The 21,025-nt window shown below is 39.9% G+C and overlaps 2 protein-coding genes across 3 annotated transcripts; both read left to right on the top strand.

The window, feature by feature from the left end:
• Positions 1-1,802: 1,802 nt before the first annotated feature.
• LOC121328566 (delta-1-pyrroline-5-carboxylate dehydrogenase, mitochondrial-like) lies at positions 1,803-10,877 on the top strand. 2 transcript variants are annotated; one of them, XM_041273324.1, is made up of 15 exons: positions 1,803-1,955; positions 4,885-4,978; positions 5,397-5,489; positions 5,924-5,971; positions 6,110-6,265; positions 6,817-6,966; positions 7,162-7,236; positions 7,494-7,681; positions 8,007-8,080; positions 8,400-8,596; positions 8,801-8,848; positions 9,100-9,252; positions 9,662-9,783; positions 9,902-10,020; positions 10,430-10,877. In XM_041273324.1, exons 1-15 carry the CDS (start codon positions 1,915-1,917, stop codon positions 10,540-10,542), a joined length of 1,671 nt encoding a protein of 556 aa, XP_041129258.1. In that variant the 5' UTR covers positions 1,803-1,914; the 3' UTR covers positions 10,543-10,877. The 2 variants fall into 2 exon arrangements, with proteins under 2 accessions (XP_041129258.1, XP_041129257.1); XM_041273323.1 differs by lacking the exon at positions 1,803-1,955 and adding an exon at positions 4,626-4,738.
• A 4,031-nt stretch (positions 10,878-14,908) lies between these two features.
• Positions 14,909-20,927, top strand: LOC121328949 (taste receptor type 1 member 1-like). Its single transcript, XM_041274103.1, has 6 exons — positions 14,909-14,925; positions 15,342-15,651; positions 16,764-17,546; positions 19,061-19,276; positions 19,463-19,583; positions 19,924-20,927. The coding sequence occupies exons 1-6, from the start codon at positions 14,909-14,911 to the stop codon at positions 20,853-20,855; spliced, it is 2,379 nt and encodes a 792-aa protein (XP_041130037.1). The 3' UTR covers positions 20,856-20,927.
• Positions 20,928-21,025: the final 98 nt, after the last annotated feature.

Raw genomic sequence — 21,025 nt, 5'->3', positions numbered from 1 at the left:
TGTGAGAGAGTCGTTTCTGCAGGAACAGTGAACCCATTCAAATGCATTTTAATAGCAGCTGAAACACCTGCCTACCGGGGTAGGTGAGGTGAGCTCGTGGCAGACAGACAGCCAGCACAGTCATGCAGTAGGTGGTCCTGGTTTTTAGATATCGTATCATTGTTTTATCTGAAATTATTGTTTTCCCCAATCACCTGCCTTACCGTTGCTGACTGTCTTTTTATTATTATTGTTATTATTGTTTTTATTTTGTTTTTACGATTCAAAAAGAAACTACTGATTTAAAAGCTTTTGTTTTACTGTAATGTTTAAACAGTTTAACTTTTTTTTTTGTTGTTGTATACAATATATAAAAATGGGCTTCCTTTAAAAAAAAAAAAAAAAAAAAAAAAAAGCACTTAATATTGATGAGGATGTAAAGGAGAGAAATGAAATAAACAAACGGGATACACAGGTGCCATTGATTTTGTCTGAGGTCCTAACAAAGACTTCTACGTTGTGTCCTATTTCTGTTTTTGAGTGTCTTATCGTCTTGACTGTTAACCCAGTCAGTACCAAATACTTTTCTTTGCAAAAAATCACAACACAAGTTGTTTTTATGTAATTCTATACATTCTAAATCAATGTTTCTAAATTGAAATCCTTGGTTTTTACTACAAAATGTGTCGTCCCATTTTGAGGACAGGACAGTGAGATGTAGCAGAAATCGGACCAGTGAAATTCCACGCCGGCTAAGAAGCTTTTTAATCGTTTAAACAGCGCCAGATCTTAACAGCGCCGCCCCAATATGGTCTGTCGCGAATCTCTCACCCATGTGTTTTTGTTGCATTCAAAGAAGAAACATAGAGGCTTACAATGGGCCTACAGTCCCTTCATCATTATTATTTAAATTACACGAGCGGCAGCAATTTGAGCAACCTGAATGATCACAGTCCTGAGAGGTGTTTATACAGTACCGAGCCTCACAACCTGTCTGCAAGCCTGTTACATTGAGGGAGAAGACCACTAGCCAGCTACATGGGAGGAAGTATAGCCCTGCTTTTTCAAATGCATGGATCCTGCTTATTACAATGATACCTGAACCGCGTTTCCAGACACTAGGACAGTTTAACACTGTTCAGTATTTTCGACTCACACCCCAATGCATCCTGCTAAGCGTAGTGCTGCTGTGAAAGGTACCTGAGAGGTCAAACGTACCCGAATGCGCTGCGATGCGAGATTAAAAAGCCTGAATCATTTGACCTCGTTCATACACCTGCCACAGTTACTATTTCTCGTTCCCGTTCTTCAAAACGAGCCCAAACAAAACCAAAACCAGCGCAACCCGTGTTAGAGCATTGGCGTTTATGCAAATTACAACCAGCGACTCTCAAAAATTAATCAATTCTGTTTATTATAAGCGGACTTGGCAACTCTGACATGTGCCCTCTTTATTAATAGAGCGAGTGTATTTGGCGTAACTACTATTTGATTGGCTGGCTGGATTTCCAGCGACGCTGAGTGGCCATTCAGAGCCGCGCCCATGCTACGCCTCCCACAGACCAGTCCAAAAACAGGGGTGGTGAAAGAATCTCAATTGAATCTAAAATAACTATAAAATACAAAATGAAGAATTACCAAATAAATTACACGATTAAACCTGAAAATAAAGCTATCTATGTGTCTATGTGATTTAAAAACAAACTGAGAACAGAAATACTTTGTTAAAAAAGGCTCCCCCACCCCCCTTCACAGATGTTGCTGCCCGGACCGCCCTTACTGTCATCGAAGTCGGCTGGCTGTACTTTCCTAAGAGCAATTGGCTGCTTTATACACGGTATAGGGTTTAGGGGGTGTATTAAATATAGTGCAGGGTTATATTTATAATTATATTTTATTTATTTACAGATCTAGTTTTTAATATTTTACTGAAATATGCTGCGATTAGGAAGAGCTGCCTGTCTTTCCCGGAGAGGGTATGTTGTTCCTTTTTCATAATTATTCCAGTAATTTCTTGTACCAGTTGTCTCCTTGAGGCGTCTTTCACATGCACACAAAAAACCGAGAGCCTTTCCGGTATTGGCAAATAACGAACCTCGTCGTACTTAATAATAAGATGAGATATAAATACACTCAGAATATAAGCATGTTTCCAAGGGAATCGGGGTGGTGCTGCAATTACACATGCAGGCACTGCAATAAGAGCAGGTTACTGTGTGTGTGTGTGTATCTATCTATCTATCTATCTATCTATCTATCTATCTATCTATCTATCTATCTATCTATTCTCTAGAATGATAGAATAGATAGATACTATAAGATATATAATATGCAGGCAAGCAATATAAATATAATATTTTACTTAATAATAAGATGAGATAAAAAGCGTGCTTCGGAGCAGCCCAACGTATGCTTATGTGTTCTCCGTGCTGTGTGTCAGTCCAGTGTTGGAGTCGTTAGTGGTTGTGGAATGCATTACTTGTTTTGCTTGAAGATTACCCGGATAATTGTATTCAATGCGAAAAGGAGGTCGCCATACCGGTTATACTGTTTCATTAATTGTCCTGTAATGCAGCAGCATCCTTTCGTCTATGAAGTCACAATGCCGTCACGCTGGTTTTAGTTCAGTTCATTAATAGCATTATAAGAGACGCAGAACCATGCTGAAAACAACACCCACTGGTATTATTTCCACTCACACAACACTGTGAGTGTATAGACCAGTAGGACTGCTCCAGTGTTTTGTATACTGTACAAATCAATACATTGACTGGTACTTTCCCAATGTAAATGCATGGCATACATGATCGTGCATCAGCAGACTTTGCTGTAGATTTGTGTATGATTCTTTTGAGATGATCGCCTGGTAGATTCTAATATTCCAGGTGTGCAAGAATAGCCTATAACCAGTACACCTGCAAGCATTTCATTGTTTGTTTTTCTCCCTGTATAAGCTACTCCTATATAAACACAATTAGCCTGATTGTTTTATGGTACTGTAGAGAGTTTATAGTGATAGGCCCAGATAAGACAGCCGCTGCAAGACTATAAAGAGTTAACTTGCTGGCTATTGTATCCTGATGGGAAATCCTAGGATTAGAAAAGGGGCTGGGTTTCACAGTGGCCTGTCACTTTTTTGCACTTGAGTGTAAAGTACGGTGTATGGGTTTTACATTACATCTACAACACTATAAGTTTACTAGTGATCCTGGGTATGCCTCTTTCCACTAATTCTGCAGAAAAAATGAGGCCTCGCTTGCGTCTAGAGTGAAAATAACATCAGTAAAGCTAAGATCATCAGAAAAAACAGTAAGGGACTGGCGAGGAAGGGTGTTCTGCTGATGAGAGGTAAGAAATGTTCCTGTTAAGCAGATCAGCATCTGTCATGATAAGAATTCTAGCTGCGGGCACACGGCATTGTTCTGCAACAAAATGTTGTGTCCTTATCAAAGCTACTGAAATGATCTGAAAAGAGCCAATCCTGCTGAGCTTCAGGGGTCTGAGCAGATCAGATTACAAGCTGTGACTGTACAGTAGTGACCCTTGTCACGGTCTAGGTGGATTTGCCTGTTGCTTTACAATTCTGGAAAAGCAACGTCATGAATGCAAAACTTGTTTTGGGTCACGGTAAGGCAGTCGAAACCCTCCTAATTTACGCACATTTTCGCAAATGAAAAAAAAACTGCACATTAAATTGTGATAAATAGCAGATGTAGTTAAACTGCAGTCTAATCGTTTAGGCAGGTAATGCACATTTTAACTAGCACTGCCTAAAAACGTGGTTGCATTTGTGGGTTAATGGGATCATAGAAGTTACACAGAAGTTGTGCAAAAAACAAACAGTGTCTGGTGCCGTTTTTCCAGCTGTTTAAACTTCTCTGTGGAATATTCAAGGTCTTGGTCTGCCTTTTATGATAATTAAACAGATTGAAGTAACTTTTTAATTTTTTTTATAGTGATTGTAAATGTTGTGCATTATAATAAATATTTAACTGCAAATATAATGTTAACTAACTACAAAACAAAATCCTAGTATTGTTTTAGCATAATTCTGTATCTTGCAATGAAAGTGCATTTAAAAGGGGACAGAGGCATGTATAAACCACATTGGGATAAAGCTAAATAAATCGTCGATAAATCAAAATAAACCATTCAATTTCCCCAAACAGATTTTCAACCCAGTGATTGAATTTGGTGCTGCTGCTAATATGTTTCCAGTGCGGTTGTTTGTTCCAGGGTTGCAGCCAGTTACCAGTGAGGCACACACTTTGCAACCCCCTGGCAACTGCGTACAAATTGCAACATCGATTTTTTTTTTTTTAGCTTGACCAACTGCTGCTCTCCTAGTTTGCCTCTGTAAGGTCAAGCTTTTGCTGAGTTGTGATATTTCTTTTGTCACAGCTCAGCTGTCAGTTTTTTAACATTAAGCAGGTGTAATGATTAACCAGCCACTGAACAGCAGGCTGTTTCACTGTTAAAACTGCAAGAGCAAAACCTGTGTGTGACTCTTTTTCCCTGCCATGATCAACAGCAGTGAGCAAATGATCATGTGAGCAATGTGTTCAGTTTTAGCTTGATTAGCAGCAATAGTGTAATCGTAAACCTTAAGGTACTGGAACGCTTTTAACAAAGTGTCTTTCTCCATCTTGTCAGAATGCTTTATGTGTGTCAGTGGCAGAACGACAGCCAAATCTGAGCCAAGTTTTGGCATAGCTGAGAGGATTCCACATGGAAGAGCACGTTTAGCCTTCTTAAAGAAGTAGGTTGTAATAGAAGTTCCTCATGCTGTTTTCATTGCTTACTGAATCAGCCTAGTATTATCGGCTTGACTCCGCCTGTGATCAGCAGCTGCAACACCCAGCAAGAAGCCATACTGCAACACTGACCCCCCTCTCCACTCTGCAGGTTTAGAACTTATCCCTGTGCAGCTGTGGAAGTTAAAAATGAGCCAATCCTTGATTTCAAGCCAGGAAGCTCTGAAAGGGACGCACTCCAGAAGGTAAATGTATGGGCTGTAGGGAGAGCTCATTACCATGAGGATAACAGGTGGCAATATTTAGTATTTTTATACCTCTTTGCAGTTCAATGGTGTATTAACTTTTTTTTTTCTGTTGGCTGGCATACTGCGTGTGGCCAAATAATTGTAATAAGGAACAAAAACCGTAACGTGCATGAGAGAATGTGTTAAATAACACAGTTTAAGAGCGATAAAACAGTTTAACCCTGTGGGATAGGGGAAGTTGCCCAGGCAAGAAATAAACAGGTATCTATTACAAAGTATAGATGGGAAACTTAACATGGAACAATTATACATGCAGTGACTGAGCAGCATATAAGACAAACTGGGGTTGGTATAGATGCACTTTTTTCTGCTTGACAAACTTTCCTAAAGTTTTTTTTGTATTCATTTTTAACAGGCACTGAAAGAGTTAAAGGGGAAGACGGAGGAGATCCCATGTGTGATTGGAGATGAGCATGTCTGGACGAAGGAGATCAGATACCAGCTTTCAGTGAGTGAACTGTAGGGTTGCAACTAAAGATGTCCCAAATGTAGATATAAAATCACAAAAAACAAAAAATATATAATTTGTATCGTAAAACATTGGGTTACGCCAGACAGCCAAATGTGTTTCAAACCTATTTCTGTTTCTTGCTTACTTTGGTATAGGTATATTATTGACCATTAACCTGTCCCCCTGCAGCACTGTCCCCAGTAAAGAAAGTGTTGCAGTGGGGACAGTTTAGTGGTTAGTATACCAGCTGAACTTGGGGAGATGTCTGCGAGCCCTTTTTGAAGTCACAGGAATGTGATAGCTGAAGCAGAAAAGAACTTCAAAGAGAATACATTAGTTAAGCTATGTTATATATTTTATGAGCTGCCCTTTAAATATTCCTATGAAGCCCATCAGACCTTAACACTTGTGTTTTGTATCTGTTTTTGCAGCCTTATAATCATTCTCACAAACTGGCCAAGTTTTGTTACGCTGATAAGGTGAGTAAAACAGTCAGCTGGTTCAGAAGATCTGTGAGGTCCATTGTTGTTTCCTCTGCTTTAACCTAAGGACGAGGCGATTTGTAAATACCAGGTATGTGTTTTTTTGTTTTTTTTCGTTACTATTATTTTTTCTAGGATTTGCTCAATAAAGCTATCAATGCCTGTATGGCTGCCCGGAAGGAATGGGACCTGAAGCCGATTCAGGACCGAGCGCAGATCTTCTTCAAGGCTGCCGACATGATCAGTGGACCCCGGAGAGCAGAGGTGCTGGCAAAGACCATGATCGGCCAGGTGAGCACAGCAGCAGCAGCAGCAGCAGCAAGCACGGAGGCCATATAGGTCTTGGATTTGTACACAGTTCATTTTTCTTTCGGGGACACTGCACAGACGGTTGGGAATCCATATTTATCAGGGCATATTTCCAAAGTGTTTTCACAACTGTGTTAATTAATAGTGCCTGTTAATATTACAAAACCAGTACCAAACAGCTCAGGTAATAATTGAAAGTCTCCTAAATGCTCACCATGGTTTAATGTGTAATTTTCTCTTTTCAAGAGACTTGTCTCAAGTTTTTTTTTTTTTACCTTTTTATCCCAGGATTGGTCTACTTCAGATACTCTCCAGTGATTCCCCCTGCAACAGTACAAACAAGAATGTGCTGTTTCAGTCCTGTCTCTTTAGAACTGCAGCAACCAGTGCATGACTTTTATAAATGAAAGCAGGGAGCTTTGCAGATCGTCGTTGTTAGATTGCTTGTGCTCATTAATATCCTGTCCTGCAAAGGGATCGGTGCTGATCTCTCTCAGCTTTGCTCAGCTCTAGCACCCCCTCTGTCTCCGCAGGGTAAGACCGTGATCCAGGCTGAGATCGACGCCGCACCCGAACTGATCGACTTCTTCCGCTTCAACGCGAAGCATGCTATCGAGCTGCAGCACCAGCAGCCTCTCAGCATAGAGCCCAGCACCAACACCATGCTGTACCGCGGCCTTGAGGTGAGCGCCCCCTAGAGGAGGCGTGGGAGACAACATCACTGTCACGTGTGCACCTGTGCTTTTTTAATTTTATTATTGTTTTACAGTATTACTTATAATATGTGGTTTCTATTTTAAAAAATAAAACTACAACATATTAAATTGTTAATCTTTTTTATATAACCTTACACTATTTTATATATTTTTTTACACTAGGGATTTGTTGCAGCTGTTTCACCCTTTAACTTCACTGCTATCGGAGGAAACCTGGCAGGGGCGCCCGCTCTGATGGTGAGCATGGAGCAACAGCGACACCTACTGGCAGACAAATTCCATTTAATCTGATCACCGCTTGAGGCAACAGCAACTTGCTGTAAATGCTGAATGAGCGTGTGTGGCTTGGGGTGGTTGTGGTGAGACACTCTCTGAGGACATATTTGGGTGTTTGCAATTATTTACCGAGCAAACAGGTTTTCTATATAAATTAAGTAAATGAATGACGAACGTGTCTCGAGGCTCCTGAACCCTGTTTCTGTATCTGATTGCAGGGTAACGTGGTTCTGTGGAAGCCCAGTGACACGGCCATGTCTGCCAGCTATGTCGTATATAAGATCCTCAGAGAAGCCGGTCTGCCCCCAAACATCATCCAGTTTGTGCCGGCGGAGGGGCCAGTGTTTGGGGACACAGTGACAGCCTCCGAGCACTTAGCGGGCATCAACTTCACTGGCAGCGTGGCGTGAGTATACCGGACATGAGCCCAATAGGAGCTTTTCTGGGATTTTGTCCATCTGGCTCCTGTGGTCACTCATACTGGAATTGGGAATTGTACAGTCAATGCAGAATGCCCTAGCATTATCCTAATACAGTGAAATACATACAATACACTACAGTTAAGGATTCTGCCCCCTATCTGTGAGATGAGATGAGAGTAAAAGCTCTAAGACGAGGCCGGCTCTTTTTTTAATTGTGGGTTAGACGGTCACTTCCATCGCGCACCTAGCCTCCACCCTGTTACACATGCATTTGGAAGGTTCATTTATGGTGTTTTTTTTCTTCTTCAGAACCTTCAAACGGCTCTGGAGACAGGTAGCAGAGAACCTGGACCAGTATCGAAACTTCCCTCGCGTTGCAGGAGGTGAGCTTTCCATAGATTTACATAGTGGAGGTAATGGAGAGAGTCTGTCACAGCTATGTCGCATTAACTATGTATCTAATCTTCAACTGCTTATCCAGTTGTAATGGTAGGGCCGTTTCATCGTGAGATCTTGGAACCAGGTTTCAAGCCACTGTCCCTGAAAAAGTGGCTTTGTGTTCCCTCAGCTTCATACATGTATTGCTGGGTGATCTGAAGCGTTCTCTTTTGTGGGGAACATGTTTGTTAGTCTTGTTCGTAGTTGCCTGTACCTGCACTCTGACTTCCTTCCTTCATTTCTTTCTTCCTTCTTGGGCTGCAGAGTGTGGGGGGAAGAACTTCCATTTCGTGCACAAGTCTGCGGACGTGAGGAGCGTGGTGAACGGGACGATCCGCTCAGCCTTCGAGTACAGCGGGCAGAAGTGCTCAGCCTGCTCCAGGATGTACGTCCCAGACTCCCTGTGGCCCCAGATCAAGAAGCAGATGCTGGAGTTGCACAAGCAGCTCAAAATGGGAGACGTGAGTCTGGCTGATTCCTACATGCACAGTACCAGCCCCATTTTCAACCTTTTGGTTTCCAGTGCTAGCGACCTCTATATAATTTTCATTCATCATGCCAGTTTATAGAGGACATCTTAGCAGTTTGAATTGTAATTGTATATATAATTTTTTTTGCCTTTTTCATGCTCGCAAAACAATTTTTTCTCTCTCTTCTCTGTGTAGCCTGTTGAGGATTTCAACAATTTCTTGTCTGCTGTTATTGATGACAAGGTAAAGGCATTACTGATTTATTATTATTATTATTATTATTATTATTATTATTATTATTATTATTATTATTAAGAAATATGATTTTTCCTGTTAAAGAAATGGTACAATTACAATAAGCAACTCCTGTTACAGTGGAGTCAAGCACATGTCAAGATCACTTTGAAATAATGAAACATCAGTAATTTAAGACTACATTTATTTCATTTGCTCGGAACAATTAATGATTTCTTGATTCTTCATCCCCCCGCAAGTCTTTTTCCCGTATCAAGAAGTGGCTGGACCACGCGCAGTCCTCTCCGAACTTGACCGTCGTTGCAGGGGGGAAGTGCGATGACAAAGTCGGCTACTTCGTGGAGCCCACCATTATCGAGACAAAGGACCCTCGGGACTCCATCATGAATGAGGTAGCAAAATGTTCAAGAATAGCTAGAGAAGGGGATCCAGCACTGAATAGGCAGGGGAACCTCGATCTTGAGTCTGACTGTAAGAACCGTGCTTGCAAAGACCAGACTCTAGATAACATAGTGGGGGGACCCTTGAGAAAGACTGGATCCATCACCATAGAATAGGCTTCTTAACATGTTGCTGCTTTCCAGTTCTCATGTGAGATTGGCTGTGAAACGCGTTACTTGCTTTACATGAGATCACAAAAACATACACAATATAATGAGACTAATATTGAACGTTCCGTATTCTGAACATCTGAATCGGAGGGCTCTCTGGATAATGGTAGTGCGGACATTTTCAAATAAAAAATCTTCAATATACTGAACAAAAACTTGTATTAATTTTTTTTTTTTTTCCTACTTGTAGGAAATTTTCGGTCCAGTCCTTACTGTGTATGTGTACCCTGAAAAAGAATACAAAGAAGTGCTGCGGATGATTGACAACACTTCCCCTTTTGCCCTCACGGGGGCAGTGTTCGCCCAGGACAAGTAAGTGTTTTATACCTTTCTTAACCTCTCATTTCCAATCACTGGTGACACTGCAGTCTCTCCAGAGACAAGTAATTGATTCATTTATTTATTTATTGATCCCTGGTTTTGTTTGTAGGAATGTTATAGCCGAGGCATCAAAGGTTTTGAGGAACGCAGCCGGCAACTTTTACATCAATGACAAATCAACGGGATCTGTTGTGGCCCAGCAGCCGTTCGGAGGCACACGTGCTTCAGGTGAGGAGTCCAGGGTCAGGCTAAGAGTCAATTAAGTCATTTTAGGACTATATAGGAACAAAGTCATGGACTGGAACAGACGACAAGATATATTGTATGATGATATATTGTATGGTGACATGGAATTAAAATGCATTTAAAAAGAAAAAGTCAATTCTTACTCCTTGTGGATGTTTTTTAAATTTGAATTAAATAGTTTTTTTTTTCTCTTGTGTCAGTGATCAAAATCATACATTTAAATAAAAACTAATACAACATTCTTCAGAAAGAATTCCACTGATGTGAAATGTGGTATATGAATTAATATATCAGTAACAGAAGATTGAATCCTAATTGCAGTATACATGTGTTTGGGGAGCTGTAATTACGAGCAGTTTTCTAATTGTTATTTCTTTGGCTTTACTTCCAGGCACCAACGATAAGCCTGGCGGCCCCCACTATGTGCTGCGCTGGACCAGCCCTCAGGTGGTGAAGGAGACCCACGTCCCCCTGACTGAGTGGAGATATCCCTACATGGTGTAAACCAGACCCTCCCGGCAATTTCACGCAGGAGCACAAAGCCGGGACCTTCCCAGACAATGACAGGCTTGTCCAACTACTTTTCAATCAACTATTTAAAAAAAAAGAAAAAAGTGCCAGTATTTAAAAAATAACGTAACCGTTTTTGGACTGTTGAATACTGGAGTAATGCAAACCTTGCTCAGCATACACTTGCCTTGTGAATTCTGAACACTGCTACAGTAGATACAATGTCCATAACAGCAGGCTACACTGAACTTTGCTACAGAACTATGCTGAAAGTGTTTTTTTTAGGCCTGGTGAGAGTTTCCAGTGTCCATCTATTGCCGTCCAGTCCTGTGACCTAACCTGTAGTGCCTGAAACTCCCACTAGCCCCAGGCACCCACCATGGGTCTCAGAACTGCCTTTGTTTTAGGTATACAGTATTATTGAAATGATCACGTGCCAGGAGTTTGAACCTTCAGGCCTGTGGTAAATCAGCTCTGAACTGATTGCGCTGTAGGTTTTACTAATAGAAGTAGTTCATGCAGCAATCAAACTCATTGTTTTAAAAATATATTAAATTGACTGTAGTTCTGAATCCCCAGACTGAGTGCAGGGCTCTGTGCACAGCTAGTGTGAGTTTAAAGCCATGCTTATGAAAGTGTACTGTGGATGTATATCATGGTAAATGCATAGTACTATATATATATATATTTAAGTAGGACTTGCATAAAGAGAATTGAGGAATGGTTTGTTGGTGCTGGTCTTGACTGATATAAATACTTACAAATGTGTGTTCTGTTTCTATAGCGGAGCAGATAGAGGGTCAGGCTAATGCTGCAAGCCTGTGATTTAAAAAAATTAGCCTGGCTCCACCAATGCAGGACTGCAAACAAATAGTCACACAGCCTCCTGAACCCTATCAGTCGAGAACCACCGAGGTAATGCAGTATCTCTCTGTGGCTTCTAAAACGCAGAGTTCAGAAAATCTTTTGGCAACTTGTTTTTAACTTTAAGATTAAGCTTTTTCTAATGTATAATACGACAGGCATATAATACAACATAGATTGTATATGGTTACATAAAAATGGTTACCGTGACTCAGATTTTAATCCTCTTATATATATATATATATATATATATATATATATATATATATATATATATATATAATTAGCGTGAGTAATAATGTTTTGATGATTTTCTGCCTAACATCATGTTTTGTTATGTAGATTTTAATTGCATTTTTACTGTAGTAATTTGTACTTCCAAATACTGATTTATTTTAGTAAAATATTTTAAAAAGTTACTGGTTTACTGTGTGTTTTTACTTATGAATTGGGGAAACAGTAGGAGCCCGTGCTGGTGCCCTGATCGAGCGTCTTTTGACTGAGCTGGGTTGTTTTGATACTGCTGATAACGCAGTGCAACACACTCCTCTGTGTTCTCAATGGGGGGATTAATTCATGTAAATAACAAACCATAACAAACCAGCATACTAGGGGCTTTTTTAGTCTTGTGGTTGTTTTTTATTTTTTATATTATATAACATTGCAACCTTGTTATCCCGTACTGTTCACAGAGCATTCAATTAAAATGTAATTCTCTGTGGAATCATTGGTTCTAGTTTGTATTCCATGCCCTTGACTGGTGTTGCATGAATGGCATCTTCCACATCCTTCCCTGATTTGAATTGTTTTGCTACAGCGTGACCTGGGAAACTAGCGTGGCATGCAAATAATGTTTCTGCTGCCTGTCTTCAGCTGGGATGCAGGTCACTGCACAGATAATAACATCTTCTATGCAAACCATTAATGGAGAAACAAAAGAGTCTGACAGCTGGTCAGCGATGATCTCAGACGGGGTTTGTGAAAGCTGCCGTCGGACTTTAGTACTAAAAGTCATAGAAATGAACCGCGTGGATGAACTTGAACACTTACATGATGCATTTCTGCATTCTGTCCTAAGAGCTTACTGCAGGATAGCATGGTAAAAGTGGAGTGCCTGGACACTAATTAGGACCTGTCCATACCCGACTGGGTTTGGCATCACCCTGGTGTGGGGCATGTTCTCCTGGTATACCACCGGTCCTTTGATTACTCTGGAAGATGGAATAATTGGCGTATTTTACTTAAGCATGTTGACTGTGATCAGGGAAGACGGCACCAGCACGATATTAGATACAGGTCCTAATAAAGTTAGCAGGCAATGTAAAGGAAAGTGAATTCATGCTAGAATTGCCAGGCCTGCTTCAGGAAGAATTTACCATCAGAGTTCCCCAGCTTGTTTTATTGTGATGAGACTTGGTAAGGACATTCCTAAGCACAAGTAATGGATAGTATCAGAATATGGGAATATATAGCTGCCTGTCTATAAGTCCATCCAACTATACACATGTAGCACTTGCTTTGTGTACATAGTGGAGGGAAGTCTTGCATGACAAATGATGTACAATTAAAGAGTACATGAGCTGTTATTATTGCACTTTGCATCTCCAGGATGCTACCTTTGCACAGTTTATGATTTGATGATGTTTTTCAAATCTTTTTTTTTTTTTCACGGTAGCAAATCCGGTACCAAAGAACAAATTCCGGTTTGCGGTGCACTTCTGAATGAAAAGCGATGCAAATGTGGAATTATTGGCTTGTGAATTTGTCATCGTTTGCATATGTGAGGTGTTGGCTGTCTCGTGTTAGGTATTGGATTGATTGAAGACACTGAAACATATGTAGTTTTATTTTATAATTTCTAAACTGTTTCTCCTAAGCAGCCTAAAATGTTTAAATTAAAATTTTTATTATTAACATTATTCACGGCAGACTCCTGCGTGAGTCCGATTTTTACAACCCGCTCCCGACCTGGACCCGCTACTACAGGACCCCACTCGAACCCGCTGGAGCACCGTCGTCCTAACCGCGACCCGACCCGACCCGCTTTAATAAGACCTGCAATCCGATTCGAACTCGCAAGTGTTTGTCCTTTACCTAGTGCCTGCGTCGACTTACTCTCTCACATTCCCACACAGATATAGCTACCATTCTCCACAGAATGAGTTTATACAATAGCCTATACAACATGGTAGCTTTTTCTAGTGGTCTGCACGTATCTGAACATTGTAACATATTCACTTCTAATCTCTACTTACTTTACTGTAAAATACCTGTCTATTCCTTTCGTGCACCAATTGAAAGGGAGCTACGTCTGTGCTTTTGCAGAGATGTGGCTGTCTTACACAGACATAATGACAGGTTTTACAAGCAACGAATCCAGTCACATGTTCATTATTTTCATTCGCTATAATTCCAAAAGAATGCTATACGTCTGATTTACCTGTTGAACTATTATCCACTAGATGATATAAAGCAAGCGGCAATACAAACCGAGAACACTGCTTAGTCAGCTAACTCCTCCCTAATCGCCTCCTGCTTTAGTGCAGGAAATACCTGTGTAGTGTTATAAAGTGGTACATCGTCACAATGTGGTACATGTACCAAAATTTGACCCATGTAATGCTAGAAAGTGGTACGTTGTGAGATATTGGTACAGGTGCAATCAATTGAGACTCGATTTGTTTTCCTATTGTCAAACAGAGATACATTTACCATTAATTATACATATTTTTTTTGCAAACTTAAACTGTAAACAATAATTTTTTCTAAAAAGAAAAAACAGTTCATGACGACCCAATCTATTGCGTATTATAAATATTTGCACGCAATGGTGGAAAAATATGATAAATAAATTTTAAGATGAAAAAGACTGAAAACAGCATAACGTACCAGATCTGAATGGGCACTTCCATGCTTTCTAAGTGTAAGTTGTTTAGGCATGCGCGAGCAAGCGGAGTGCAGAGTGCGCGTACCTGAAAATAACAATACACAGGTACATTTACCTTCTCGTACGTTATTTTGGAAAGGGTTACAGATGAGTACCCTGAAAGGACAGAAAACATTTTTGATGATTCAAATTCAGACCCGAGCCTGATCCGAAAGTTACATTTTGTTTGACCCGAACCGCAAAAAAGTTCACATTCCAACCCGCTTCTGCGGGTCACCTGCAGGCCTCTGTGGGTACCCAACCCGATGCAGGACTCTAATTCACAGTCCCTTTATTATTATTTTGATGTTTGTTATTCTGCTGTTCTTATTTTACACTAATTCAGGGTATGCAAATATTTCAAATGCAACATTACATATAGACTGCTGCTGGCACCTAGATTAACTCAAATGTGGAAAATACCGGTATTATGAACGTTGCTATTGTAGAACTCTTGACTCTTAAATAATGTTCAGTTTGTGTTGCTCTATATCGTTTCCTAACAGCGACCTACATTTTTAAAATCATTTTACAATCCTTCCACAAATCAGACATGCTGTTTTTCTGATTATGCAGTCACCCAAGCGGTAAGCAAATTAATTTTAGCGTCAAACCGGCCAATATCCCACAGTATGTAAATTCTACTATAGAAAAGCACATGCATGCACACGGTCAGTGTGTATAATCTATACCCTGAGGAACAGCAGTCATGGCCTTTTCTTCTGTTCTCTTATTCACACACTTGTGTGCTGTGACCTTGGCTTACTCTGAACCCAGCTGCACAGAAACACCTGTATCCCAGTTTGAGTTCCAGCAGGATGGTGATTATTTGATTGCTGGATTATTCCCCGTTCATGAATCACTTGGTATAACCAGTTCAGTGCCTGAACTGCAGGACTGCAATACGTAAGTGATCCATTCTTTTGTTTTAAATGTTTAATTACCAAAAATCTGCAGGTTTAACAATTGTAAATATGTTTTTTTTCTGTTGTTTTTTTATTAGTGAAATTTTCAACAAACATGGTTATCATTTGATGCAAGCCATGCGATTTACCTTGGAAGAAATAAACAGTGCCACCAGCGCTCTGCTGCCCGGTGTTAAATTGGGATACGAAGCATATGACATCTGTTCCGAGTCGGCTAATATTCTAGCAACATTCAGCATCGTGTCCAAGCAGAACGTTGAGCACCAAAATGAACAGCTAACAACAGAGACGCACTATGGCCACAAAACTATAGCTGTGATCGGGCCAGACACCAGCACCTATGCTTTCACCACAGCGAGCATAATGGCTTATTACATGATGCCACAGGTATTTACCTACTATACACAGCAATTTACAAATGGTTTGATATGGGCCACATTCACTAAATGATAAAGAGCTGTGGTCTTGGTATTTTGGTGTTTGGATTAAAGGGTAGCTGGTTTGGTGCAAATTAGCACCACGTTTTAACAGGTTTGGATCATATGTTAGATTTGCTGTAAAAGTGTGTCCTTCCTTGGCTTATTCTGTAGTGACCTCTTGTGGATCCTACTGTGGTAAAGATTTTACTAAAGCCGACTTTGAAATCTTAAGCTGTGCTGGTCCAGTCCATTGCATTGCATTAATTAAGTCCTGTTACATAATTAAGCAACAGGTTGAAACAAAGTCTTGCTACTGAATGGACTACAAAAGGTTGCCTATCTATTGTGTTATAAATAGCAATTGTATTATTTAACTGCAGTTTTGACAGCGCTATGGTAACAATGCAAAACTGTATAATTATAATCATTAACCTCACCTAGTCTTGCATGCAATGCAGTATGTATGTCACAAACTCAGTGGGATTACACTATCTAACACAATTTTTGTTCCTGGGTAGTAAGTATTATTTCCTAATTGCTTATGCCTCAAAAGTATAGAAAATGGCTATTATTCCCCGCAAACTTTGCTTTTGTGACCAGGACAGTGATATTTCAAAATATCACTATTTCCAATGGGAAAACAGGCAAATGTGTGTCTTTTCGTTCGCATAAAGTCAGAAATTACAGTATAATCGTAAATCTCGAAAAACTACTCACTTCTAAATCTTTTGTAGTCATTTTCGTATTACTTTAGTATAAATACATGTTAATTTGGATTCATATGTTGTTTTTTTCTGACTTTATGTGAACAAAAAGACACACATTTGCCCGTTTTCCCATTGGAAATAGTGATATTTTGAAATATCACTGTCCTGGTCACAAAAGCAAAGTTTGCGGGGAATAATAGCCATTTTCTATACTTTTGAGGCATAAGCAATTAGGAAATAACACTTACTACCCAGGAACAAAAAAAAAAAAAAAAAATTGTTACACGGTGTAATAAAACCTTTTGTTAAATCATCCCTCCCTTCCTGCTCCCTTTACTTCATGTGTTAATAAAACACTTTTTTATATTTGCAGATCAGCTATGAGGCTTCTAATGAGTTGCTGAGCAACAAACAATTATACCCGTCTTTCTTCCGCACTATCCCCACCGATAGGTATCAGGTGAGGGCGATGCTTCAGCTTCTCTCAGAGTTTAAATGGACCTGGATTGCCCTCCTTGGAAGTGATGAGGACTACGGGACACAGGGGGTGCAGAGTCTATCTGAACTGGCATTGAAATATGGGATCTGCATAGCTTACCAAGCCATCATACCCTTTTACACCAAAGACACAAGGGCTCAACTGCTAAAGGTGATTAAAGGCATTGTCCAAACCAACGTGAACGTGGTGGTAGTTTTTTCTAGCAATCGCAAAGCCAGCGGGTTCTTCTCACTGGTCATCGAGCAGAACATCACCGACAAAGTGTGGATTGGTTCTGAAGACTGGTCCATGTCCACGTTGGTTTCCATGGTCCCTAAAATCAAAAGCATTGGCAGCGTCCTAGGGATATCCGTCAAGTCGGCAGAGATGCCCGGCTTTGCCGAGTTCGAAGCTTGGTCTATTGAATCAGAACGCTCTAAGGCCAACGAGGAACCAGTGTGCCGAAATGAAACTTTCTCCGAGATCCTCGCCTGTTACCAGATATGCGACCAGTGCAGGTCACTGAATGCTACAGACGTGCCCTCCCTGCTGGAAACCTTCGATATTCAATCTTCATTTAATGTCTACACTGCCGTGTACGCTGTTGCACACGCACTGCACCAGTTACTAGGCTGCAACTCTGGAGAGTGCCAAAAAAAACAGGTGTACCCCTGGCAGGTAAGGGGTTAGCCCAACAACCTGACAAGTCAAATCTATTTTATACAGCAGGGTGCTTGTTTTATATATATAATATATACGAGTTTCAATTATATCAAAGTTAACGTATATTTGGTAGCATTTTGCTACGTAAACTGCTGGTAACATTTTAATACGCAAAACTGCTTAACTCTTAATACGCATAATAGGTAGATAACTATTACTTTATCAGAATTCTGACTAAGAGGGAAAAAAAAAAAAACAGGAGCAAATAGCTAGCTATAACGTTACCATAATCCAAGAACAGCTTCCTTATTTTATCAGTACAAATAATAGACGAAATACAATCTTGAGGTGCATTAATTTAACTCTGTTTACTTTTTATAATAGATTATCACTACCTTGCATACTTCTTTAATTAATAAGTGAAACGTGCTTTGCCAAAAAAAGTGTGTGTGTGTATATATATATATATATATATATATATATATATATATATATATATATATATATATATATATTGCACCGTCAAACTATAACTTACACATATAGCTAAATGTCACTGTTCAATAAAACAAACCCAGTGTGTGTTTTCTTTTTTTTTTAATCTTGGTTGATATCCCTTATTCTGTTATTACTTCTTCGTTAATTTCTTCAGAATTGTACAGCATTTAAAAATGTAGTGAAAAGGCAAGGTGCGAGCAAACATTTTTATGAACAAACCAGTTAGTATAACACGTTGCATGAATCTTTTAAATGTAGAGGAACCGTGCTGCAATTAGCTTTCATTTTCAGAACAGCTTGGTTGTGGTTGTAACCTTGTAATTTATAAAGTCATGCAATGCAGCATTCAACAATAATGTGGCACACATTCCTTCCTTATTTATTCATTTATGTACTTATCTTTTTATAAATCGCTTTATAGGTGTGTATGATTTGCTATTTAACGAAATCCCTGTCAACAACTGAAGACAGATAAGAGGATAATTTCATTCCACTTAATTTGCACCGTTGAAACATAACCTGGTCATCCGTACTGATGGCATATCAAATGCTTAGGTGACAGATATGGTTGCATTTGTTAAGGATAAAACAAAATACATTTCGACAGGGAATTGCATTAGTTCCATTACTTTGTTGAGCACAAGGTGGTTTCAATAAATACTTTCTCATTTAAATATAATCCTACAGTAGGCAGATGCTTATTTTTTTACAATTATTTCTATATATAATTATTAGTCAAATAAACCGCTGGTGAATTTGACCATTTTGGTACCTACTTTCCAGGCAGGTTTACTTTGTTAAATTAAATAAAGTACAAGATTTGAAAAAAGATTTATTGTGTGTGGTGGTATTAAGATCTGTTTGGATCATTAAAATAATCCCCTGGTCTGGAAATGTCAGTTTAATTACACATGTTTAGTCTTATTGCAATTACTGTAGGCTTTAGAATTTTAGTAATACAGAAGGATACAGCACATGCATTTATGTGTTTAATGTTTTTATTTATTGTATTTATCATTTGTTATTTGCAGCTCTTGCAACAGATTAAACAGGTTAATATTTCCATTCATGACGCCCCGTTATATTTTGATAATAACGGAGATCCCCCTACCGGCTATGACATAATTGCGTGGGACTGGGCCGGTGACAGCGTATCATACAAGGTGATCGGATCATACAGCCCCAACCCAGAGAGACTGCTAATCAACAGAGACTTGATTAACTGGAATGCCAAGGACAAGAAGACAGTAAGTTTGAGATCTTGCTGTTTGAAAACTGTAGTAAACTCATTCCTTATGTATAGGATATTAAAGGTGTAGTGTAGATTTCAAGTCCTGTTCATTTATTTGTGAACTTTGCACAGGATATGTCAGTAGACCATTCCTGTATGTTTAAATGTTTTCTATAATTCTTCTTTGAATAAAACCACACAGGTGCCCACCTCTGTCTGCTCTGAGGATTGTCGGAAGGGGTACAGAAGAGTTCTGACTGGCGCCCATGTCTGCTGCTTCAACTGTGAGGCTTGTCCTGCAGGAACTTATGTAAATATAAATGGTGAGAAAATAAGCAAATCTGTGCTCTTTAACTCATCCAGAACTTTCAACACTCAATGTAAAACTGTGTCTACTTGTCTCATATGTGTTACTCTCTTCAAACACACACTATGGGTCAGATGTGACAAACTTTTGTACAGGCTGTGTTTGCGTTCCAGTTTGTGTATGGAAACCTGTTGGCCCAGTTACTTTCCCATGGAACCAAGGCTGGTATTCCATGACAGGGTTCCTGTTCTTAACTTCACTTCTACAGTAAACCTTTCTAAAATGAATATCATTGGGTAGGTCATTTACTGCTAAGAGCATAACAAAACATGCTTTATTCCCCCTTTCCCCCATAGATGTTTTGAATTGCAAGCCTTGTGAGATACATCAGTGGTCTTTGCCAGAGAGTGTCGCCTGCCTCAACCGAACCGTAGAATACCTCCCATGGAATGACATCACTTCGGTAGTGCTGCTAATCATCTCAGTCATTACACTGCTTCTGACAGTAGCTACGGCAGGCCTTTTCCTGCTAAACCTGAACACCCCAGTGGTCAAATCGGCTGGTGGAAAGACGTGCCTGCTCATGTTGTCCTCCCTGGCGTGTGCGTCCTGCAGTGTGTACGGTCACTTTGGCGTCCCAACGGCCGTGGGTTGCGCATTCCTCCGGGAGCTGTTCTGCATCGGCTTCACTGTCTGCCTCTCCTGCGTTGCTGTCAGGTCATTTCAAATCGTGTGCATTTTTAAAATGTCTGGGAAGCTGCCAAAGGCTTACGAGTTCTGGACCAAAAATAACGGCCCACAGATATTTATTTTGGTCTCTTCGGCCATTGGGTTCCTTATTTCACTTCTGCGCATTGTCCTGGATCGTCCTATACCAATTAAGAACTATAGCATCTCTCCTGATAAGATTGTGTTGGATTGCAGCGGGACCGAGTCTGCAGGCTCCGCTATGGAGACAGGGTACGTGGGATTGCTCAGCTTCTTGTGTTTTGCGTTTAGCTACATGGGGAAAGATTTACCAGCAAACTACAATGAAGCCAAGTGTGTCACATTCAGCCTGTTAATATACTTAGTCTCTTGGCTTGGTTTCTATACCACCTACGCAGTCTACAAAGGAAAGTATACCCCAGCTTTTAACACCGTAGCTGTACTGGCTAGCGTGTTGGGTATACTCGGGGGTTATTTCATGCCCAAGTGTTATATTATTGTGCTGAAACCAAAGCTTAATACTGCAGCGCATTTTCAGAATTGCATTCAAATGTACACTACCAAGAAAAGTGAACATTAATGCTGAAATGTTACTGCAAGTAATCATTCTGTACTTTAAAAGACAATAGAATTAAGACAGTACACATGTAAGGATCCTGCTTGTAATGGCATTATTTTTTTTTGTTTATAATAATGTTTAAAATACTTACAAGTTTATTATTATTTATTATTATCTCTAAAACACTTTAA

The sequence above is a fragment of the Polyodon spathula genome, chromosome 16, assembly GCF_017654505.1.
Source record: "Polyodon spathula isolate WHYD16114869_AA chromosome 16, ASM1765450v1, whole genome shotgun sequence".
NCBI classification, from domain to species: Eukaryota; Metazoa; Chordata; class Actinopteri; order Acipenseriformes; family Polyodontidae; genus Polyodon; species Polyodon spathula.
This window is presented reverse-complemented; position numbering and strand designations above follow the sequence as displayed.

Coding starts and splice junctions, on each gene's coding strand:
- LOC121328949 (XM_041274103.1), top strand. Junction 15,652..16,763: donor CTTATTACATGATGCCACAG/GTATTTACCTAC, acceptor TTATATTTGCAG/ATCAGCTATGAGGCTTCTAA. Junction 17,547..19,060: donor AACAGGTGTACCCCTGGCAG/GTAAGGGGTTAG, acceptor TGTTATTTGCAG/CTCTTGCAACAGATTAAACA.
- LOC121328566 (XM_041273323.1), top strand. CDS start 4,641: ATGTGTGTCAGTGGCAGAACGACAGCCAAATCTGAGCCAAGTTTTGGC. Junction 4,979..5,396: donor AAAGGGACGCACTCCAGAAG/GTAAATGTATGG, acceptor CATTTTTAACAG/GCACTGAAAGAGTTAAAGGG. Junction 9,784..9,901: donor GCAGTGTTCGCCCAGGACAA/GTAAGTGTTTTA, acceptor TTTTGTTTGTAG/GAATGTTATAGCCGAGGCAT.